Below are 25,269 nucleotides of genomic sequence, written 5' to 3' on the forward strand. Positions count from 1 at the left end.
CAGACAATGTGGTTCATTGAGTTGAATCATGTTGGTTAAGGTGGAGTGCTTTTGAAAATCTATATGATCATATAATGCCAAGGAAATTGAAGGGAAAATTATATGGAGAAATATAAGATCAATAACGCTTTATAGAACAGAATGCTAGGCAATTAAGAAACAATATGTACAAAAATGACCGCAAAAAACTGAGAATGTTATGATGGATGGGGATATACACGAAGAGATAGGATAGAAATGAGTGCATTTACAAGGAGTTTGGAAGTTGCTTCTATTAAGGATAAATTGAGAGGGAATCAATTGATACGTTTTGACTATCCGCCCCAAGTTCAGGTAAAATGAGAAGATCAGAGAACAATTTCCAATAGGAGGCTGGGTCCCAAGTTACTAGTGAGAACCTAAACTTCATTAGAATCTATAGCTACATCTATCCAAATGAATCGATGCCTCAACCTTGATTAACAAATTCTCCCAGAGAACATCCATTAAGAGGTTATCGTGTCATACTAAGCAAGCACTTCATCCTGTAAAAGGCTAGAAATCATGAAACCATAAAACCATAATGGCATGATGACACAAGAATTTACATACAAAGGTCTGAGATTTTTTACGAAATCAAATTCAACTGTTGATGTATACAGAAAAGTGAGAATAAAACAAACATTTTAAAAGCAGCTATGGTGACGTAACATTATACTACCACTACCACTGAATATAAATTCACCTCTGATTGCCTGAGACAAAGGTGCTCTTTGAAACTGAATATTTATTTGAAGGAACGCCAAGCCCATCCAGGAGAACTTCAAGTCCTCCAATGCTTCTGAAATGATTTTGAGCCCGGGGATTTTGAGATAAGGCTGATCTGAGGGTGCCCAGAGTTAGACAGTGGAGAGACAGATCGGTCCATTGTTCTTTCAGATTAAGTCTTCTGATGACCCGCAAAAGCTCTGTAAAGAAACAAAAAGTTAATACAGTTAACATAGCACAAAATAGAGAAGATTTTAAATACCGTGGCTTGAGGCCTTTAATTGCTTTTAATTGGAGGATGATGGCGTTAGCCTTCAGATACCCTTCTAGAAATGAGACACTCACTAGCATGTTTTTAAAACAAAGAGGAGATCTACATCTGCCCCAAGTAAATAAAAGAAGACAGAGGAAGGGAGTAAAGTTACGCTAATGGAGAAGGGCAGAAAATAGTAAATCTACACTCTGCATGTAAAAGGGAAGAAAAATAGTATGGTATACTATACCTAATCATGTAAGCAATGAAGAACTACTTCAACAGAGGGGAAGGATTGAAAGCATTTAAAGTGACAAGCCGACAATACGGAAAGGGATAAAAATCTATTCTGATGACCAAAATTAGTAAAGGATTAAAAATACAACAAGAAAAACTTTATTGGAAAGGTCTGAAACCTACATGTCAAAACACCTAACGAAAAACACAATCTAATTTATAGCAGAAAACTTATACCCGGCCATTAACCAGTCCCCAAAACACCTATGTGCCCCCCAGGTTACTAATGTAAGTACGATCAATATTAACGTACATGCAGCCTTCTTCTGCATATTTAAGCTTCCTCTAGTACGGATTGTACATGCCACAGCATCTGTTTATCCCAAATTCCCAATTATCAATAGTAACTTTACATCCAAATCCTTACTAGTTGTCTCCTCAAGGAAACTGAAAAATGAATAGTGTAAGATAGCCTCTCATCAATTTACAAATTACAACCCAAGTTGCTTGTCATGCCCTACAGCTGACATACAAAAGTAAAATTAGACTCTCGCTGAAGTCCTAAAAGAGAGAATATGGTATCTCCAAATTATGTTCATGAACAACTTTTAAAGAAATAGTCATGCGACTTGCCATAAATCAAAGAGGGTAATGAGGAGAGGGTCTGGAAGAGGGATATGTAAGCTGGTTACAAAAAACTTGCATCATCTCATCTGATAAGCTCATCAAATATTACAGACTGCAAACAACAAGGTGAGGAGCTGGAATTCTCAATACCTTCTTGGATCTTGTAGAGAGGGTGTTTGGGAGGCTTATTGTTAATCAAAATAAACTAGCTTTTCCATATCTACATGTTTGGTACCATCCCAATAAGTTGCTTTTTAAGTCACATTTAGAAAAGTTAAGATTTTCCAACATTTACAACACTAGCTTATAAGCTCGCCTGATTAAGCTAGATTTGATCAAGCAAATAACTATACTACCCACACAATTTTTACCATTAAAGACAGAAACCAACATGGCTTAAAAGCTTCTAAAAATAGCCCCAAACCCAAACACCCTTGTAAGTGTTTTCCACTTAAATAGAGTTTAAATGGAGCACAAGTCAAAATCAAGAAACCTCCAAAAGAATTGACCAAGTGTTTGTGACCAGTAAGAAATTTGACATCTATCCTCTATGAGCTGGGCAAAATTCCCTACTGAAGTAAACAGAATAATGACCTAAATCGTGATAGTCAGGTAGTAGAACGTAAAACCAACCATTTTTCATCATAAGTTCAAAATCAAGCAACAAAAAATTGACTCACGGATTCTATCAGCTGGAGGAAGACTCTAGACAAAAGCCACATGCATGAGTAACCAACTGTAAACCAATAACATTCCTGGAGAGGGTATTATTTCTTCATTATCCCAGTTAATATATAGTGTTCCGCTTTATAAATCTACAACCGCAAACAGACTCAGTGATCAATACCTTCCATAGGATAGGTACTACATAATTAAGACACTTAAAGCAGACCATACCATGATGGAATTAACCGCTTCCAAGAAAAAACAAAACCACGGTGGTGCGAACAGATTTTTTTTTGTGTGTTTGGTGGGTTGGGGTTTGTTTTTTTTCCTTTGGTGTACAGTGCCAATAAAAGAATGTTTAGTTCGTATTATTGAAGCATTCAAAAAAAAAATTTAATATATCCCTTGATCCAAACCTTAGAATATTTACATATAAGAACCATATTGTATGGAACAGTATTTATCCTAACAAATAGCATTATCAAAGAGAAGAATGCAAACAACTATGCCAAAAGAGTACAAGAAGGTAGACGAAATGGATAAAGTTACAATATATGCAAGACAGTAAAAATTGATGAGAGCGTACCTTACCTACTAACCAATTTACACCGCCAGCTTCCATTACCAAGACAACCGACTTCTGCTGCCAATGGAGCCTTTCTTCAGAGGCAGCTTTATTTGCAGTACTAGAAGAAGCCTGAAAAAAAGACTCCCCTGATAGGAAATATTTGCCGACATCTACACATTTTAACTTTTCAAAGTCAACTGAATGCAGTTCCATGAAACTGTACATTACGGAAACCACGTATAGAAGTATCTTCTGCAAAATCCTAGTCTTTTCTACATTTGAATTTGATAATTTTTCATCAATTGAAAGAGTAGCACTCAATGTCTTGAGCTGTACAACTGCAGCTGAAAATATCAAAGTTTCAAAAAATTAGAAGACATGCCTGGAGATAATAAACACAATGGCAATAGAATTGCAAAGATAAAAGGTGCATGGTGGATTCAGATGAAAATTACATCCAAACAAAAAGAGTAAACTTAAGGTATCTGCTTCTAACCAAGAAAACAAAAGTCATCCTTAATGCATTTAAACCACGAGCTGAGAGCTAGCACGTGGAAAAGTGAGAACTACAAGAAGCAACTGTTATAAATTCAGACACTTTCTGCAATAGGAGTCAAGACAGATGTGTTGACATATAGGAAAAGACAATACACATACAGTACAAAGTAATATATCCTCTGTTGCACTTGTGTGATGTCTTCACTTTTTCTTGTGCTACTTCCAATTGTCCATCTATATGACGTGAGCTAGAAAGTGCACGCTAGTAATACCTATATAAATTAACAGCATCTTGAAAATGTTATTAACTTAATAGACTTTTGAAATAATTCTCATGATCGCAACTGTATTTGTTTTTTCATGCAATTTATTTTGTTTTTCTACAGAATCAGTAGATTGGAGATCCTCGATTCTTGTTGTAGAATTAGAAGGTAATACTATGTAACAGAAAGTACAGGCCAACCCAATACAGCGACTCCTTTTAGCAAATTGTACCTTGCTGTCTCTTCTTCTAGATTCTTTAAGACCTAGGAGAACTTGGATTTTCCTCCTTGGTTGCACGTGCAACTGCATTGATCAGAAAATATATATCTATCCTACTGACCAAGGTTCAGAGGCATAGTTTTCTCTTGCTTATGGATATCATTGTCAGGGATTTAGCAGTAACTCAGAGAGCACTGATGTGCTGCTGATAGCTGGTCCAAAAAACTTGCGGATGTCTAGCAGTAGTTGTCTTCCCTAGAACTCCTCACTTCATCTGACACAGGGTTATAAGATGATGTGATGGTGATGGTTATAATTTAATCACCATCCACGTTCTATATCTCAGAATGACGACAAACCAAGTATAAAGGTTCCAAAACTTCCAACTGCTACCAAGCAGAATATTGAGATAGATAACCACATAAGAAACGATGAGACAGGAGATAAATTCATTGTGTGAAATTAGAGTCGGCAAGTTACTTAGGACAGGATGAGGAAGATCGTTTTAGAAGATTTGGAGTTTCAAAGGAATAACAGATTGCACAATAGGTTAGGAATGATATTGATGACATGATGTCTGCTGAGGCTGATATAATGGTGGCTCTTGATTTAGCTGCATGCACAAAAAAAGTTTATGTAGCAGGTTCTAAAGCAGTAAGAAAAGGAGTCAGTATCGTTATCATCTTGACATCTTATAGAGCTACTCTACACCAAAACCACAATGGAAATGCAAAAGAATTCCTAAGAACACACTGATGCATAGATGTGAACCTGGAAAGTTTCTTGGAAGATAAGAGCAGAATTGATTTGACTCAAGCAACCATTCATTCTAGCAAACAGGCTCTGATTTGTATTCGTTATGGTAATATTGAGATGTTATTATTTATTCGTCTTCACAAGATTGTACTATTTATCATTTAAGAAACAAGAAAAGGTGCCTCCACATATAGATGTGCCTACACTTTACAAGCCTTCATATTGTACCCATGTATCACATAATTAGAACCAAATAGGAACATAAAGAATAAGTGAGGTACACTAAAATATTCCTCTAGATTTGAATTCATGCTTATCCAAGAAAGAGTAGTAAAATATTTATTTTTTGTTTTAATAATAAATATTTGAAAAATGAGAAACAGTGCCCTCCAAATGAACATATATTCAATGGTCACTTATTTGTTAAAATGATATCATCTTGCAACAATCCTCCAAGTAAATGAGCAAAAGTCCACTTAAGTGTCATTTAGCGACAATGGCTGAATTCCCATCCAAAAGAAGCTTCACATTTTGTAGTATATAATCATGACGAATGCTAACTCCATGAATTGAACTGAAAGACCACTTTACAAGACTTTGTAAGTTACCAACTGGTCACTTCATTAGACCTAAATTAATGACATAACTTATGTGTGACTTAGGCCAAAAGATTTTTTTTTAAATATTGTGTTGTGCCTGTTGATAAATCAATAGCAAAAATATTTACTCTTCATTTCTGTATAAACATTTGACAAACAAGAAGCATAGTCTCCAAATGAACAGATGGATATACTTAATAAGCCTTTAGAAATTAGCAATGGCAACTTATTTAAAAATAATAATTTAAAGAGATCATCTATTCATCTTGGATGAGTCCTCCAGGCAAAAAAGCAAAAGCTACTCAAGTATCATTTAGTTCCAATTACTGAATTACCATCCAAATAAGCTTCAAGACTTGTATATTGAACCACGAGCAGCTACTAACTCCATGAATCAAGCTTAAAATTTTAAAAAGGATGAAGAGCAACCAAAAAAATATAAACGAGAAGATCTAATAGCAAATGGCATGATAGATGCAAGTTGTGCGACATTATAAGAGGAAAATGACAGGTCTGGAAAGTTTGGCACAAGACAAGAGTACCTTTCAAAAGAGCAGTGACCTTTTGCACCCCTCCGTAGTAACTAAACACTTTGCAATTGTGCATGGAGCGAGTAATGATTGACATGCAGTTCAAAATATCCAGTGCTTCAGTACTAAAATTCAAGCTTGTAGATGGCTCTGAAAGATCAGGATTCACTTGCGATGCATCATTGTTGTTTACTGGAAAAATGTAAGATATTTGACTTAAAAGGTTAACGAAAGGTTCAAATCAGTTTGTTATACACTTACATGTTATATAAAATAATAAAAGAATAAATAACTATAATATAAGAAGCATCATTCCTCGTATAGATTATAGAACAAAAAAGGTGCAGGTTTATCTTCAGATTGTTGGATCCCCCATGTTTGCAAGTTTCACAATTTCAGTCATTAAAGGAAAGTAACAAAACAAAGTTTTGAGTACAAGAAGACATATAGCTCTTTAATAAATATCAAACAAGAAATCATTGATAGAAGAATTAAAAGTTTCAAGTATTGCCTAGAAGAGTGTAAAGACATAATCTAATGCTTGAGGACCAATGGTAGCTTAGAGTATTTTTTTTTTAATATACAAATAAGCAAACATATGACCATTACACCAATGCAGAAGGCAATGGTGCCACGTCAGAGTGTTAACACATGCAAAACAGAGAAAGTCACTTATACTTAACTATATAACAGGTAGACCAATCCAATTAACTTTGAAAACACTGGACAAATGGAGAAATTTTTTTTTTTTAACTGTTAACAGAAAAAATACGAAACAATTGTGCCTTGTAGTGTTTCCTGGATTTTGTTTGATGGCTGAGAATGCTTAGTAACCAAATAACAAATGTTTTGGTTGATTGGGTACGTCATAATTTGGTCCATGGCACTGAAACTGCTTGATAGCAAAAAACTATTTTACTTGATGACAACAAGAACACTACTACTCGAAAAGCAAATGTTTTGATGCATTGCAAACATGCATAAGTTAGTATACAACACACTAAAACTTATTTGTAAACCAAACTAATCTTGCCTATGCATCTATGGTTTATAGATTAACCAGTTTTAACCTGCACTATGCACACTTTAGTGACTTTATGGCTCAAAAAGTTAAAACTCTTTTTAACAGCATATACGCATGAGAACAAAATCAATGGTGAGAAGTTGCAACTAATCAAGTTTCAGAGAAATTTCGGAAAACAAAAGTAGTCCACTTACACTCAGTAACAAGAGTAGTTATCCGGGCAATCTCTTGAACTAGAATAAGAGTAACATCAGAAGGATGTCCATAAGAGCATCCAAGCACAGTATCTTCGGATAATGTTGGTTCCATTTGTAACTGGTCATTATACACAGGCTGCCAATTTTTGTATGTTTGAATAAATTGCAAGAGAAATGCTTGCAGCAGCTTCCTTTTCTCCATCTACAAATGATTATAAAGACAGAAATAATCAATTCGAGGAAAATAAAAGCAACAATGCTACATGGCACAAAATTCAGAAAACTCTACATCGTAATAAAAAAAGGATCCTTTTGACAAACAAACTTTACAAATTAATAAGATATAAAATTTTAAAGAATTAAAAAATACAAAATGTAAGTCCAGAAACAATCAGCTGACCCATAATAGGCACCGGTAAGAGAACAGAAATTAAATCTTCAGGCATCACAGAACATAAATGGACCGAGAATGCCAGATATTGAGCACTTAAGGCTCGGTTGCTTAGACATGGAAAGAAAACTGAAAATGATACCCTACTATAAACATATCAAATGAATTTGATGTGCAGGGAACTGTACATCACAATCACTAGCACATATAGAAGACCGCCAAGAAAAATGGTGACAGAAAATTCCCCCTTACTCTTAAGTTATAACCTAATGTGAGAATCTCTCATTATCATTGCCATGACCTTGTCAGTAATATAGTAGGTAGAGTTAAAAGCATGGGGATCTCATAATTTGCCCTATGCTCGAAGAGTGGAACTTGTTAGATCAGTTTGGATGAGCCTGCACATTAAGTGGACTGGGGTCATTTTCCTTCCAAAGAAAACTCTGCAATCAATTGATAAAATCTGTAGTATTTTTTTCTGGTGGAATAGAGAATGGTGTCACAAGGTGCATTTGATCGCATGGGATAAATCTTGTCTTCCAAGGTCTTGTGGAGGTCTTGGCTTGGTTAAAGCTGAAGATAGGAACAAAGTTTCTATGATCAAAGTGCTATGGTCTATTCATATGAAGTAAGATGTCCTTTGGATTAAATGGTTGCACGAGAACTATCTAAAGCATCACTCTGTGTGAACTGTTCAAGTTGGAAGTGTAGATTCTTGGTTTTGGAGGAAAATTTTGTGTATTAGTGACTGGTTGGTTCACTCATATGGGTCTCAGGATGCTGTTTCGTTGAGTTTTCCCAGGTGGGAGATGGGTGGGAAGATCTGTATAGCATCTATGTTGCAGGACCTTATCTATTAGCAGTGCATTACTTTGACTTGGCCTTTTATTGTGTGGACTAACTTCTCTGTCCCTAAACATTGTTCTATACTGTGGCTTGCAGCTTGGAAGAGGCTGCTACCTCAAGATAGGCTCATTCACTTGCATATTGCTCTTGAACGTGAGTGTATTTTGTGCTCGCAAGCCGCAGAGAATATTGAACATGTCTTCTTTCATTGCCCTTTCTCTGCTCTTGTATGGAAGAAAGTTTGGTGTGATCGAACGTGAGCAAAGACCCTATGTGTTTGTAGGAGGAATTGGCTTCATTTGTTGGTCATATCAGAGGCAGATCTTGCAAGAAGAGGTTTATATCTGCTGCATTTGCAGATACTGTGTATCAAGTATGGCGTGAGAGGAACTATAGAAGATTTCAAAGTAAAAAGAGAAGTGTAAATGTTGCTGTAAGAGATATTAAAGCTGATATTGTTGCCAAGGTGTTGAGTTTTGCAGGTTCCTCCCCAGTTTCGATTTTGGGTTGAGAACTTGTAAGATTTTTTGAGTGTATTGGTCCCTGGGTATGCCTGGGTTTGACTGTGTACATATTTCCTAATGGCTAATGAAAGTATTTCATTTACCTAAAAAAGTTATAACCTAATAACTCCCTCATTAACTGATGATTAAATAACAAGTTGAGAAGGGAAAAAGATAAATTATAATAAACAACATAAATATAAGTTTTGTATATATTAGTTCCTTCAAGTAAATCTTAACCAAAAATTTCTTCCAAAACTTTAATTAATAAAATTATTTAACATCAATTTCGAATCAATGAAGCTAGACATGAAAAAGGACTAAGTGAATGAAGATTAAGATACATAGGTGCCTACAAATCACAGATGGACATGAATGAGTAACTCATAACCAATATTTTGTCCAAGACTCTGACAAGTAAAGTTATTTAACACTAATTTTGAATCAATTGAGATAAACTAAGTGAGTGAAGATTGAGATGAGATTGGCGCCTTCAATAGCGGTATTTGTTGGAACAGCTCACAGATGCAAGAAGCGCATTTGGTAATCCGCCCTATAAATTCGGGATGGTCATTTATGACAAATTCTTAATTAAACATTCCTTCTAAAACTCGGACCACTAAAGTTATCTAGCATCAATTTTGAATCAAACAAGCTACTCATGAAAGGGAGTAACCAAATGAAAATTCAGGTAAGGTTGGTGCCTTCTACTGTTCTACAGCAGTATTTTTAGGACATCTCCCAGATCAAAGAGGGAATTTGGTAATTCAGCAAACTAGGGATGGTCATGAATAACCTACTTGTGGTCAGTTATAAGTTATAATAAAACCACTATTTACCAACTTGGTCATAAATGCAACATTCCCCTGTTCCTGTAAAGCTTTTTAAGTGTAAAATTCAGTTCACGACCTATATGTGAATCGCTGTTAGTGAAGATAACTCGGACCTTTAGAAAGGTCTCAGGTTGAAGAATGATAAATAAAACTGAACCCAAAGCCTTGGTTGTAGGCAATTTTTGGAAAGTGAGACTTATGCAAGATTTTGAACAGGCCTTTGTATTATGCAGTTATCTTTTACATGTTATTGCATATCAAGAGAATTTTCAATTGTTCTTAGCAACATGCATAAATGTAAGTTATCTTCCTCACATCTAAGCTTGGAAATTCTATAAGAATACTCTGCTATCAAAATGTGTAAATTGTCTTTCCGTCTCAAACTAATTGTGTTGTGCATTCTTCTACATTTTCATCAGACTGGTGTAATCTTAAGAATAGTGCCAGCAGTATTATCTCTGTTTTGGCTTTCTTTTATGGAAGAGATGACACTACACCGTCTAAATGGTTACAGGATGGGTTAATTTAGTACTTGCTTTAAGGTAATTGAGTATGACATTTTTGGAATTGGCTTGGAAAGAAGTAGTTAAAGTTATCACTAGGAATATTCAAAAACCAGGAAAGCCTTTTCACCTATTTCAAAGAATATAGGAGTTCCCCTAAATAACTGTCAGGCTCTGGTACTATAAATCTACAAGGAAAACACAAGACTACATATGACATAAAAAATAAGAACACAACATATGCTAGCTGGTGAAGTGATGATGGCGAAAAATTACTTGACTGACCCATTCTTTGTTAGTAAAAAACTAAACAATCTATCTTTTTTTAAACTATCTTTGTCTATGAAGTACGGACACGCATAACATGAAGCCGTGTCGTGTCTGTGTCGGACACACGTGTCGAACACACGTATCCTATGTATTTTTTAGGATTTGTCTCGTGTCGGCGTGTCGGATGGCCGTGTCAGATCCGTGTCCGTGCTACATAGATCTTTGTTACCTAGATAAGAATAAAATAATTCTCAGTTCTACTTTTACTTTAGTTTGTTTCTGCTATATCTAAATTTGTTTTGTTTTATTTATCATCTTGCTTATTTATCATGCTGCTAGAATAAGCAAAAGCAATAGCCTTAAAAATAAAGGTTATACACTTTGATAAAAAGAGAAAATGGAATTAATAATCTTCGAGTTAAATACAACCATCCAACTGCCATAGGAGTATGGTACCTTATCAATAGCATTTTGATAACTTTGCCAAAGTGTATTTAATACCGCTTCTTCGCCGGTATCACTGACAAAAAGCAAAGAATAGAAAGATGTTAAGAGAATCAAACTCTCAACCACAAAATTAAGAAGGAATATCATAATAGGTTCTCTCACAATTCATCATGTTAAGAAAAGAAAGTAAATTAGTTAAACTATAACTATGATTGAGTTCAGATGTGATCCTAATTAAAAAGTTTACAACCTATTCTGAAGAAGGGTTATTTTAAATAATCTGTTTGGATTATGAAAGACTCATAATTTGGACAGTGTTACTTCAGATAAGCCTTGTAAATCATGAAGTGTGGGTGTTTTTTAGGATCAGGAAAAAAATAAGCACTTCTGAAATATGGTGATGGTCATGAACAGGATGATTATTCCTACATTTAGGATACACCACACATGGTATGGAAAGGAAAATGCTTGATTTATTTTATTTTCTGCTCTTTTTCCGCATAGGAAAAGCTAAGCAATAGCCCTTGATGGTGGCTACTTCGTAGTTTAATTACTCCAAATATTAGATTCTGTCATTTTCTGGAGCTCACGCTGTTATTACAGTCCTAATTTATAAATGCATGAATACATATAGGCAAGATCAAGCATTAGTATTTACAGTTTACCAAGCTGTTACCAATAGCATTACTCTCTTTTTAACCGTGTTAACAACTTTAGAGTAATCAAACATGTACGGCTATGTTGTCATATATTCTCAATTCATACAACAAAAATATACAAACAAATAAGTGAAACTAATGTTGACCAATTTAAATTTTCGTATTGGCATCATCTACCTACATGGCTTTCTAACTATAGATATATCTAAAGCACTCAAAATTAGCTTCTTCTATTATGCGGACAGTCTTTCATAATGACTTTCATGTGGATCATGTACCTATATACCTAATCACACAATTGATTGTCTATTCCATTTCTTAGACCTGATCTCTTACCAATGAACTCAACACAATCCGCCAAATAAACCAAGCAACCAAAACTTCAATGGCTATATTTCATTCTAAGTATCCTGATTACACAACTAAACCATTTTGCCTCTCTCATTCTAAAGAGGTGACCCATTATCATTCTAAGTATCCTGATTACACAACTAAACCATTTTGCCTCTCTCATTCTAAAGAGGTGACCCATTATTTTTATTCTCAAAATAAAATGGCGATATTTGATTCTTTTCTTTATTCTCAAAAAAATTGATGAGTCATTTCTTGGTAATGAGAATTATGGACTGCAAAATAACCATTTATGACACAAATAATGAAGTGAGTGACGAGATGACAACCTTTATTTTCCCATTATTGTTGATATCGAGTTGGAAGCTATTGCTTAAATTAAAAGTTAATCGCATTGATGAGTTGTAGTTATAGAAAAGGTTGTCTTACTCATAAACATTATTTGCTAGGCTTTGCATCTTTCATTAATTTAGAGTCAAGCTCCATGAGGTTGTCTTACTCATAAACATTATTTGCTAGGCTTTGCATCTTTCATTAATTTAGAGTCAAGCTCCATTGCAAGTCCCATTGTGATGGTTAGAATACTTGGAAAAATAACAAATGCAGCAACGATGTTTGAAAGCTGGTGCCTAGGCCCACCTAGGTTCCTGTCTACAAATTTGTCATGTCTCATATCCATACCCGTACCAACACCTTTACCCGTACCCATGCTACTTAGGTGTAATGTTATGAGAAAGTTACGATGATCTTGTGGATATACACTAAAAGATAAGAATAAAATAAGTACATTCATAAAACATTGGAGGTTGCTCCTACTGAGGATAAAATGAGAGAAATCGATTGAGATGGTTATATTCAACAAAGACCATTAATGACCATAGTTAGGAGAAGTGATAAAGTTATATTTAACAGGTCAAAGAGGAGCAAAGATATGCGATGAAGGATTCATTGTTGTCGTATCACAAGCTCGTACTCGCCATTTTTCAAAATGCTAGAAGCCTAAATCATGTTTATTACATCAAGTCTTCATTTTCTTGTTTCTTTCATTAAATACACTAGCTAACAATTCCTTCTTCAACTGAGTAATCAGAGAACGGAGAGCATATGTGAGTACCAAAACCGAATTTTCACCGAGGGTGCAGAGAACTTCTCCGCAAAGCCCCATGAACCGCCTTCACCAGCTTGACCACCGGAGGACCGCCGGAGAAAATCGGTGACGCCCTTAACGATATTCATCGCTCGAAAACAATAAAATCAATCATTATTAGGGTTCCTGCAACCAGAAAATTAAGGTGAAAAAAAAATTTAGCTGCGAGTAGAATCGGAGGGAATCAAAGCTGTAGAAAATTACAGAATCCAGGGATCCAGAGATCTGATCGAGTCGAAGAGACGTAAGAAGCTTGAGATTCAGCTTTGAGCAGGGATCGAGAGGGATTGAGTGATTGAGGAGCTGGAATCTGAGGGGAGATTTGGGGATTTTGGGGAGCGGATTAAGATTTGGGGTGGGTTTAATTACCGGGGTTGGGTCCTCAAATTTTACTTTTCTTTTTCATTCTTTTTTCCTTTTTCCTTTTTTCTTTTCTTTTCTTTTTGGATTCTTTCATAAATGCCCCTCTTTAATGAATAAATAGCACGTTTCGTATCCACCGACTTTCCCTATTGAGCACGTAGAAATGTTAGGGGCACACCCAAGTCACACCTCCAACCACACCTCCCCTCTCATTCGCTACATTACTCCGGGCCCCACATGAGTTTTTAAAATTTAAAAACTCATGTGGGGTCCGGAGTACTGTAGCGAATGAGAGGGGAGGTGTGGTTGGAGGTATGGTTTGGGGTGTGCCCCTAACACCACTCTTGAGCATGAGAAGAAGTTGTACGGAATGCTTACAATTATCATCTAGGTGGATGAACAAGATTGATCAGGAAAATGATCCCCACAATTAATAAAGTTTTTATATAGTTTATTTAATTAGTAATATGATATATGAGGGCTCATAGAGTGAAGGAACTCTATTGGTGAATCGTAGGCATCTTATAAAATTTAAGATATATAATATTCAATGGTATTGAACAGAGAATACAGATAAATATCACAAAGGTCCTCTTAACTTTGAACAATTATTAGAAAATCCCCTTAACTTTTGAAATATTAGAAAACAACCTTAATTTTAAGAGTTAGCAGAAAACCCTATTTAACTTTGAGATTTAATAAAAAAAATCCACTTCTAGATAAAACCTCAAAGTTAAAGAGATTTTCTGATAATCTCTTTAAAAATTCTTGGGGAATTTTTCTTAAAAAATTTCTTTAGCTAATCTTATCCTAATTTTGGGCCGTTAATGAATTGGGTGAAGCCCAACTCCAGTCCAGACTTTCATATCCTAACCCATCTCGGCCGAACAAACCGGCCCAACGAAGGAGCGCGTTCTCTATCCTCCGCTCCCCAAATCAAGAATCGAATTAGGGCACAGATTATTCCATCAACAAAGAAGAAGAAGAAGAAGAAGAAATGGGAGGGGATCATGGAGGAGGAGGAGGAGATTTCAGGGCGAAGGTGTGGAGCATGACGGGTGGGCCCTACTGCAGGCCCAAGCACTGGAAGCGCAACACCGCCATCGCCATGTTCGGCGTCTTCCTCGTCTGCATCCCCATCGCCATGAAGTCCGCCGAGCTCGAGGTACTCGCTCAGTTCTCTCTCTCTCTCCCTCCCTCCCTCTCCCTAGGCTCTTGAAATTTACTAGATTTGATTTGATGCAGTGTTAGATCTGTAATAAACTAGTTAGAGCCTTCAATATCCGTCTGCTCAGTGCTTTTTTTTTGGCATTAGAAAAGATAAATCTTTGTTGCTAGCCAGGGGTTTATGTATCAGTACTGGGTGAAATTTGGTTGCAGCCAAGTTTTTTTTTCCCTCCCCTCATAATATTATTGGGATAATTTGGCTTTCGAAGTTGTGTAATTCCTGAATGACTCAAGACGAGGATTTGTCATTATCATCAGTGTTATGATTATTGTTCTGCTATCTAATTTCATGGAACTGGCTATATGAAAAGTGAATCTTGGTTACTTATATCAAGAGAGGAAGTATTATTCTTTTCGAGGATTCAGAAATCTACCCTCGCTGCTTCCCTTAGACTTGGATATAGAGTTGATCCCATCCATTTTTATGTGGCTCGTTCTCTTCGTCCGTTATTATGCTTAAGCGAGTCGTACACCTATTTTTATGCAATGCAATCCACGTAAGCAGCCCATGCTGGCCTAGGTGCTCCCAAGACCTAGGCAGACAGCCTATGTATCACTTTTTAAAACGATGATCTTTAGGTAGACGCAGATGATCTTTCAACTTGCAAGTTGCAAGGTGCTATCAAGTGTTTGATCCCTTATAAGTCTAGCTTAAACCCATGCTCTAATATAAGGTCTTTGCAATAGGCCATGGGTGAAGACTTCAGACTTCCAGACACCTTTGACTTGGAAGGGTTGTCTATAATTATTTTCTTTGTAGTGCATGGGTTGTTTTAAATATTTCATAGTTGATTATGGGGTCTCCAGTTATATAAAAGGAGGTTCTTTTGGTCACAAAGGGGCCCCTTAATGCAATCCTGCTATTATCATGGGGTATTATCATGGCTTAGTGTAGTGGAATTATTTCGGTTGAGTTGGAGGCAATTTGTGTTTTATTGAGTCAGTTTTTGCTCTCTCTTTGTTAGGATGCCATACCTTCAGTTTTAATGGTTTATTGATGTCCAGGTCCTCTATTGAAACTAGTAGTCCTAATAATAGCTAAAGCAGATGGATTTGAAATGCTTAGTCATGCGAAATGATAATTTTCATCCATTTAGAGGGTTGATTGACAAAAGCAAGGAGCTTCTTGAATGTGTAAATATGACCAAGGTTTGTTGGTTTATAGATCTTTACTTTCTGGATCACCACTAACAGCTAATGCAAAGAGATCTGAAAAGACTAGGGCCTTTGACAACCTCCCAAAACGGGACGAGGGGTGATCCTGGTCCCATTTTGATAAGAACTCTATTTGTGAAAAAATGGGCTGGTTTTGACCCAGTTTTTCGTACCCCAAAAAGGACCCAAAACCTGCTTATACTTTTACCCCCCCCCCCCCCCCCCCACCAAATAAAATAAAATAAAAAGTCAAAATGGAACCTGTGTAACTGAAAACTGGCCCAAAATTTTAGTCTATAACAAAAGTAGAGCATGCTTTTATAGGTGGAAACAACCTCATGGGGGATGGAAAGGACTAAAGGAGCTTTCGGTTCACGTATGAGTGACACATTTTAAGATGACCTATGGGAGAGTGACATGTCAGCTCTCTTATCATGACACAATATTCTTTTAAGAGATATTTTTGTTACTAGTAGGTGATATTGTACTGATAATGTAGAATTTTTACTTTAATTTTGCATAATGTGGTTTCCGTGTCAGTGTGATATAACCTGATAATTTCAATTTCTCATGAAGCATGCCAGAGTTTGTTCCCATCATAGAAATTTATATAAGTACATAGCCGCTGATTTATGTTTACAGAAAATTACTGTGGCCAGCGGAATGAATTTAGCGACTTAGAAAGTTTTGGTCTCCCATAGGAATATCTCTATTTCTGAATTCATTTTCATTTAGTACTAATGTAATATTTTATTGTTTCGGTTTCCCTTTTCTTGTATAAAACTGAGCAAGAAGTAGGATATGTCCTATAGTTTTTTTTTGTTTTTTAAATACTGATACCGTGACTAACTTAGTTACAAACTTTCTGTTCATGTGATATGTCGTGCACGATGTATGGCAGAGAATGAATATTATTAATTTTACACATGAGAGCGTGTGACATAGAACTATAGTTCAACGTACTAACAGTAACCTTTTCGGATGCAGCAACGCCCACACCATCCAGTTCGTCCAATCCCTTCACAGCTCTGGTGCAAAAACTTTGGCAACAAAGAATACTGAGCACAATGTTTCGCATTACAAAAGGAAAGGGTATCCTTGCCATGTAATCTTGTCTCGTCGGGTGCTTTCTGCACTCCTGTGTGTTGGTTGAGGATTAGTACTCTTGTCATGTATGTGTGCGCTTTGGAACACTTATTGTGCTTCATGTGATTTTGAACTTGATTATAAATAATCAGTCTTCCTCTGATATGGAAAGGAAGTGAAAGGGCACCTCATTTATTTTTCAGGCTTGGTTCCACTTTCTGTGGCATTGGTGTCCAAGATAGTTTGGGAACTCTGAAACATTTGATTCATATTTTGCCTCCTGTTTCTTGTTTTTGCTCATTCTAGTTCTCAACTTATTATTATTATTTTTCCCAAATGCAATTAAGAATTTGGATGTAAAATTTCAGAAACGTTTCATACACAAGCACTTAAACTCCAATTTTTATGGTTACCAGTTGCGAGATTCAATTCCATCTACTCTTTGTTGAATGCAAGGCGGATTGGTTGAATGCCTAACATCAATTAGGATTACCCTTTCATCTGCTCTTGTTGAAGGCAAGGCGGATTGGCTGAACGCATAACATCAATTGGGATTCAATTTCATCGGATTGGCTATTATTTCTATCTACTTATTTATTTTAATAACCCGAACCGAGATCGAACTCAAGACCGTGAGTAGTGATAATTCTAGACACAGACAAACTATCCACAGTTAAAAAAAAGGTAAATTATGTCATACTAGGTTGTGAAATGAATCTCTGTTATTGTTGAATATTTGGCTTAAGCATCAAAGTCGAAAAGGTAACAACACCACGGCCATCATCGCTCGTTACAAGACGAAAATGTAACTTCGTTAGGTTGCAATACCGTGCCACCTAATCGAAAAGGGTCGAATCACTTATTCTAACTGATGCATAGAGGATTTCCACAATTATCGTAACCAGTATTGCGATAGTAAAAATACTACATTGGCATTATTTTGCCCCTCAAAATTGAATCGACAACAAGAATTAGGTTGAATTAGACCCGCTCCAATTGTCATTCAATTACCAATTGTCATCCCAGCCAACTAGAGAGGGTCAGGTCCGGATCAAGTGCGAGCTTGACATAAACCAATGTCAACGTTGCAAAAATTTCTTCTTTCATCGAGAGAACTGGGCCTCCGGCCACAAAAATAAAAAATAAAAATAAAAATAGAATAGAATTGAATAGAATAAATTAAAAGAGTCACAAGAGATTGTGAATAAATATAGACCACCTCGACATAGAGGCAAAGCACGTGGATAAATATAGTTTCTAGTGTCTTTATCACAGAGTTCTGCTTATTTCCCTTCTCTGCAAGACTTGAGAAGCTTACATGATAAAAGAGTTTTCAAGTCCAATCGGACCAATCATATGAACAAGCAAGCACTAAACATTTTTCCTTTCATATAATTTCCATATTGTGTATTCTACAACTGTTATATGCTTACAATTTTACAAGATGTAACACCAAAAATGCAAAAAAATTTTGCTTACACAACATACCCTCTTAGATCTGAAAGATTGAACCCCAAGCAGTTTGCTTGGGTTGGAAAAATAAAATAGATAATTAGTCATATAATCAAAATGGACCGTCTCAAAAGTGATCTTGAGGTAATTTCTGACTGGAAATTGCCCTCAGTATGTTGAGTTTGACACGACAGTCGATCCTTTTCTTTGTCAATCATCGATATCATGAACCCATGACAAATCTGTAACAAGATAATAGAAATTAAATCACAGTCCATGCTAAAAAATGTTACAAAGGAATTGTTCAAAGCTATAGAGTTTGTACATGACAGCATTGACAGTGAAGCAAATATTCTGAAAGAATAACCTCAATTAAGTCATGCTTATGGATTAATATTCTAAAGCTTCACTCTATCTAAATCTAACAAATCTCAATAGATTGTTTTCGCAGTTGAATACCATCAAGTTTGAACTCACAACCTGCTACCTTCGAGCTCCCGTCTATTGAAGGGACGGAATATTTCCATGTAACTTACAAATGATCTAAGAGCTGGAAGGTATTATAACTTTAAGTGAACTTTTGGAGATACTTTGATGTTAATACTATCATGCTTGGTATCTCAAAGAAATCAGTATACAAAAAGAAATCTCAGGGCCAGGACATTTATCCATAAAGCCATGGAAGTTAAAGAGAAATCAGCTTATGTTAATGGCAGTAAAAGAAAGCTGTTTTTAATGAAAAAACACGATATTTACATTAATGGCAGTGAAAGAAAGCTGTCTTTAATGAAAAAACATGATATTTCATCTGGAATGACGAAATTTCTTTTTTCCCCCCTCTTCTTCTGAAAAAGCACAAGTTCAAATATTAAGTAATTTTTTAACACACCTTGGAGCACTGACTCAACTGCAGCATTTGGGATGAGGAGTCCAACAATGCGCTGATTATCATTTGTGGTTTCGAGACGAACCACTCGTACGCGCTTATGGCTTTGACGAGCCTGTTAGAAGCTCTCAAGGATTAGTATAGAATATTTGCAACACGTGAAATTCCATTAAGAAGCTGCAGATCAAAAGTCCAGGCGCAAAACATTCTGAAGATAATTATTCATCTCCCACAATAATTGCATTATAGCTGAAACTAAGATCTGGGTTCTTAACCTGAAACCAATAAACTTATACTGCCTTCTATGCACTATTAGAAGCGCATATGTCCCACTGAATTTTTTAAATAGGACTAATTTTGAACCTGTCACAGATCTATTATTAAAATGTACTCAGAAAATAACTTTATGTTTGCACACCTGACACCTACAAATATATAACATCGGATATACTTTTAGACTAAAATTTAAACTATATATATTATTTTCTATTGACGTGCTAATAATGTACTCATGTACTTATTTCTTTTTTTTCAGAATTATCATGCCAATGTACGCATGCTATATCATACCTAAATCCCATACCCTGTACAAGTGCAACTTGATAGATCAATTTACCATTTTAGGTTCTTTCATGTGTAATAACCAAAACTATATTTAGATTACTTAATTACACATGTTTAAAAACAAGTGCATATAAAGCATGTTCTCATGTCCAGAGTATGGAGAATTGCCATAGTGGGCATCCCGTGTCTATGTCAGAGAACAACACCCCCGTCCGTATCTTCAAATTATATCATATATGCATAGGGGTTAATTAATATGTTAAAGCTACAAACAAAGTGGAATATAAAATTTCCAAAAACTAAGACATATCATAGCTAGTACACAAGAAAAAAAATGTTGTGTGCGCTATAAATTAACAATATCATGAAAAACATACCAAAAGGATAAAGGAGCACCAACTTGATCTTGTGAATGTTTCAACATCGATTAATAGTGGGTTTAGTTCATTCGTAGAGAAAGGAGGCAAAAGTATCTATTGAATGCTACAATTACTCACAACCTCCATCATTCAAGTATTCAACATTGTTTCAACTTCATGAACAGACATAGAAAACTGAGTTTATGTATCTGATACCAGTTACATAAATTCGCTTGTGATAAAATGATTTTCTAGTGCTTATGTCTGTAGGCACTCTCAGGTCCCTCCTTGTGTAAATACTTACGATATATGACCAGGTTGTGTCCCTAAATTCAAACATACACTGGGCTAACATCATATTACAATGTTGATACCTTCCTTTAATTTTCCAATTTTCCTTACAACTTATGAGTCTCAAGGGATCAGGATAGGCTCGGGTCATTCAACACCTTTTGGATCAGACCTAGAGACAGATGACGAACCAAATACCAAAACTACATCATGGATCGAGTTGGATATGTATTTGTATACAAATGTGTTATTTGCTTCTTTCTTTCTTTTTTGTCAGATATAAAACTCAATTACGTCTATATTCTAGAATATTTTTAATGAGTTTCCAAATTTGCATACATAAGGAGTTAGAGAAGTTGAACTGCTAAAGCCACTCACTATCCTGATTTGCAAGGTACATCGTAATATTTAAAAGGATGAATGTCTAAATGATGTACTTAACTTATCCTTCAAACCATAATTAGCAATCCTAAAGCATGCCGCCTTAGATTTATCAAACTAAGATTTAATTTGACTGTAGTTATTTTATTTATTAACACAATTACAATTTTAGTGAGATTCAATTGTCATTCTATTACGCAATAAAGTAACAACATTCCATACCCACACTAATATCCGATGTTACAACGACAAAGCCTCTAACCCAATTTTTTGAATCTTAATTCTTCCATTTAGTTAGATTAAACAACTATCATAACCTTCTTAATTCTTCCAACCAAGTTATTTTGGGCCTACCTCTAGTCGTCCTCACTCCAGCAATTACTAAGTTTATTCTCCTAATTGGCACATTTAGTGGTCTTTGTTGCACATGGTCAAAACACAGCAATCTCAAACTTCATACGAATACACACATATAATCCTATCTTTTACCGTATATTTACCAAATCATCGTAACATTATCATTTCTGATTAACTCATTCTTTCCACATGTTGTCCCCGAATTGCTCATTAAAGCATTACAGGCCTTACAGCTGTCTTATAAACTTTTCTTCAACTTAATAAGTATTATACGATCAGATATGATTTCAGAAGCACTCCTTCACTTAACTATCATGATTTCATTCAATAAACCACATCTTCTCACCATCTTGATGAATGACTGATCCAAATAGCAAAAGGTCATTACTAAGATGGTAAAATAATACACCTGCTTAGAGAGGGCCTTTTCTATTGTCCCCCAGACAGGAAGAGTGAGGCCACCCAGCACATTGACTTCTTGTAACCTTCGGCCAACTGTACAATAGCTGCCAACTTTACATTTGGGCCCATGCATGCACTGCATTAAAAAAGATATTAACCGTGAGGATAAATAGGTACTAACACAGAAGAACACGATGTACAGTGGTAAGGTAAGAGATGGAATACAGCTTAAAAATTTTACATGAAGACAGCAGTTACCAGGAAGGAAACGTTTTCTGTATTATCCATGCTAAATGGCTTATTAGGAATGTTTATCATCTGCATGTGATGTAAATAATTTGGTTTTGCAAATTTAACAAAGCACTGCATCTGAATATATCAATATAGGTTTATTTAACACCTATGGCTTACCTCAGTTATTTAAAAAAGCAAGGCATCCGCTAGATATAATCTAACAATCCCTACATTTAAACTCTTTATACTAAATAAAAATACTCCAATCCCTCTATTTTAACTAAGTATGAAACAACTATTTATCATTAGTTTCCAATTAGACTCTTCACCACTATAACTCAGCAAAAATTTCCATTAAAAATGCTCAATAATTTCTTACAAGCACAAGAATATGTAATGTGGTCTTCAGCTGATAAAAAATAAATAAATTCAAACCCTAAGAAAACACTTTATCTATGTTTCCAAAAGACAAGTTCATCAAAGATCCTTACCTACCTAACCTCTGATTCTTATGTGTGTCAATCCAAGATTATCAAACATATTTATTGTGGTATTGCCAGGCTATCTACACTGGCAAGGGTCTAATTTTTATTTAACACACATAAAAATTGCATTATCTAGACCCAATCAAATTCTCTAAGTTTCTGAATAAGCAAGTGGATTATGAGATAATAATAAAAGGATTATTCACAATCAAATTCTGATCATTCAAAATTAAATAAAAGAAGAAAAACTCACATAGAAATGGAAACAAATAGTGAAGCCGAATAAAGAATGCTACCTGTTTTGAAGAAGATTCATATTCATCCAGCCAACCTTTGTTGGCCTTTTCAATTGAAGATACCTTTCTATACTTACTTTTGAGCTCAGTTAAAGGCATTTCCCTAGAGAACAGAGAAGAAATGATAGGCTTTAAAAAAATTTGGATATTGGTGCAATAACGAGTACAAGATTAGAAAGTACCTTAGCACCTCCCCAATAGCTGGTCTAACTACTTTGAACAGCCCAATGTCTGAGCTGTAGCACCAGATGATGAAAAATCAGAGAAAGATGTAAGCTGAACAATAACTTCAAAATGAATAAAAATGAACTGAAATGCTTAATGCATATGAATACCAACACAGTTATTAGTGAGCTGACGATCAGAAAATGTAGGCATCATGTTTGAGAGGCAAACTATGTAAATCATTTAGCCTTGTAGCTTATGTTATGCCTCATACATGAAGACAGTTACTTTAAAAACATCACCACTTCCCTATACTCTTATTATATGAAGTCCGCAAAAGAAAGTCAAGAAGTCCACAAAAGAGAAAAAAAAATTTAAATCCTATTGGTAGAAGGTGGCATACCCTTCATACGCTAACATGAAGTGCCTCCTGCCCATCCATTCCCTCTTTGACTCATAAAAACCATCAGCTGTACAACTAAGTCCATCCTTCTCCCGTTCATCAAGTAGATTCTTTGCAAACTACAGAAAAATAACAATTATGATTTGAGAAGGATGGCACTGTTGAATTTTTTGTGCACAAATAATTACCTATCTCATGTTAAAAATTGCACACATTACCTCCCAAGTTATTCCTCGGTCAACGGTGAATGAAAATAATACGGTAGAAGCACCTGATAGACTATCAACATGAACAGTCTGTAGAAGGTGATGTCAATAAATCTGTGGAAGAGCCAGAAACTAAATCCATACAATGCATTTTAACAAGACTTACCTTTGGCGGTCCCTGTAATTCAATAATGTTAGCCTTTATGTCAACAATTCCTGAATCAAATTGTCCTTCACTCCGGGCTTTATGAACAATAAGATCAAGGATGCTGATGAAAAGCTCAAAAAGTCTGAAACAAATAATCTTAAGGTCAATACATATTCACAAAGACTACATTATCGACACATTTATTTATCAAACGCATACCTATTTTGAATATCTGGAGGCAAACCTAAAATCCGGTTAAGAAAGCGCCCAACATCATGCATATCAGAATCCACAATACGGCCAGAAAGCTTCCCACTTTCCTTCCCATTGGCTACATCAAGTATACCAAGTACAAAAGATTCTGTATGAGATCTAACAATACATGAATAGTGTATTACATTACAAAATTTACGAAAGTAGGTACTGTATAGCTATACGGCCAACAAAGTTCCCACTTTCCTTTCCGCTACATCAAGTACACCAAATAAAAAGATCATATATGAGATCCAACAATACACAGATAGTGTTCAATACAAAATTCACTAACGCAAGCAAGGGATAACATATACTCTCAGGGGGTAATGTTGCCTGGAAGATGCAAAATAGTCTGCCTCAACCTATTGATGCAAGCAAGCGAACTACCTCCCTCCCTCCTACTTACAAGCGTATATCGTGATATACAGCTTTCCGTAGGAGTTGCTAAAGGATAAAAATTGTCTGCCCCCAAGTATTGGTGCAAACATGTTCAACCTCCGAACTGGTGAATCAGGTGGTCCTAAAATAGACTGCTTTTCATGGGAAGTTGGTTAGAAATAATGAATCAAAATAAAGTTTGGATTCGAAGGCTCACATTATTAAATCCAAGATCAAACGTCTGGATTCCCAGATTAGAAGCAATGTAATTGTGATATGGTAAGTCATATATTTGGTATATGTTGATCCATGGGTGCAAATCAAAGTCATACGATTCTCAGTCTACTTAGATACCATATATCATATTTAAATGGTTGGACCTTAAATTTAAATGCTACAACATACTGATTTCAGTTAATATGATTTGAAGTAAATCCTCAATAGCACCACCATCCCACAAACAACAGACACACAAATACACTGCAGCACATACTTCCAATCAATAAAGCTATAGTTCAAATACCAGTGGCAGGACATCTACCCACCACGTGACATTCACACAAGAAAACAAGCAGATGTGCTTACACACAGCAATCTTGAACCTGTCAGTAACTAGCAGTAGTAAGATTCATCTCTTTAAAGTATTAGTCTGGCAAAGGAAGACATTATGCGGAACTTACTCACAAATCACATGCTCTTATATTTGTTAGGATTGGAACTACCGAGCCAATTTATGAGTGGAGGATGAGCAAACTTTGAACTGATGAAACTCTTTCTACAAAGATTAAGGAGCTTTACATTGTAAATAAATTAGTGAGGATCCACTTACATAGCTTAGATATGTCTCATACAGACACAATAGTGTAAGGTTGTAGAGTTGAAGCTATAAGAACAGCTAGGACGAGGAGCGTAACATTGGTCAGTAATAAGAGGTGGGATGCTTGTTAATTTAACATCAGAGATGGCTTCCAACAAACTAAATCGAGGAAAAGGATTAAGGTAGGTAGCACACTCCAAAGATTGGGAAAAAAGCGTATGTTT

The 25,269-nt window shown here is 35.6% G+C and overlaps 3 protein-coding genes across 4 annotated transcripts in view; 1 reads left to right on the plus strand and 2 right to left on the minus strand.

Moving 5' to 3' along the window:
• The window catches only part of LOC109844214 (BEACH domain-containing protein B), a 47,779-nt gene extending 34,266 nt beyond the window's left edge, over positions 1-13,513 (minus strand). For both annotated transcript variants that reach the window (XM_020413181.1, XM_020413179.1), the window contains exons 1-7: positions 13,340-13,513; positions 13,103-13,261; positions 10,988-11,051; positions 7,183-7,387; positions 5,977-6,156; positions 3,122-3,442; positions 725-947 (exon numbers count right to left, since the gene is read on the minus strand). In XM_020413181.1, coding sequence (XP_020268770.1) covers positions 725-947; positions 3,122-3,442; positions 5,977-6,156; positions 7,183-7,387; positions 10,988-11,051; positions 13,103-13,224 — 1,115 coding nt within the window. In that variant the 5' untranslated portion in view covers positions 13,225-13,261; positions 13,340-13,513. The remainder of the gene's footprint in view (positions 1-724; positions 948-3,121; positions 3,443-5,976; positions 6,157-7,182; positions 7,388-10,987; positions 11,052-13,102; positions 13,262-13,339) is intronic.
• Positions 14,399-17,168, plus strand: LOC109845529. The gene is made up of 2 exons (XM_020414786.1): positions 14,399-14,663; positions 16,868-17,168. The coding sequence occupies exons 1-2, from the start codon at positions 14,496-14,498 to the stop codon at positions 16,940-16,942; spliced, it is 243 nt and encodes an 80-aa protein (XP_020270375.1). The 5' UTR covers positions 14,399-14,495; the 3' UTR covers positions 16,943-17,168.
• LOC109844728 (protein FORGETTER 1) overlaps positions 18,324-25,269 on the minus strand; it is a 25,082-nt gene continuing 18,136 nt past the window's right edge. Inside the window, exons 25-33 of the mRNA XM_020413841.1 lie at positions 23,815-23,926; positions 23,614-23,737; positions 23,460-23,537; positions 23,242-23,360; positions 22,856-22,909; positions 22,674-22,776; positions 21,666-21,794; positions 19,308-19,419; positions 18,324-18,660 (exon numbers count right to left, since the gene is read on the minus strand). Of these exons, the coding sequence (XP_020269430.1) occupies positions 18,629-18,660; positions 19,308-19,419; positions 21,666-21,794; positions 22,674-22,776; positions 22,856-22,909; positions 23,242-23,360; positions 23,460-23,537; positions 23,614-23,737; positions 23,815-23,926 (863 nt within the window). The 3' untranslated portion in view covers positions 18,324-18,628. The remainder of the gene's footprint in view (positions 18,661-19,307; positions 19,420-21,665; positions 21,795-22,673; positions 22,777-22,855; positions 22,910-23,241; positions 23,361-23,459; positions 23,538-23,613; positions 23,738-23,814; positions 23,927-25,269) is intronic.

This window comes from Asparagus officinalis, chromosome 6 (genome assembly GCF_001876935.1).
Source record: "Asparagus officinalis chromosome 6, Aspof.V1, whole genome shotgun sequence".
Lineage (NCBI taxonomy): Eukaryota > Viridiplantae > Streptophyta > Magnoliopsida > Asparagales > Asparagaceae > Asparagus > Asparagus officinalis.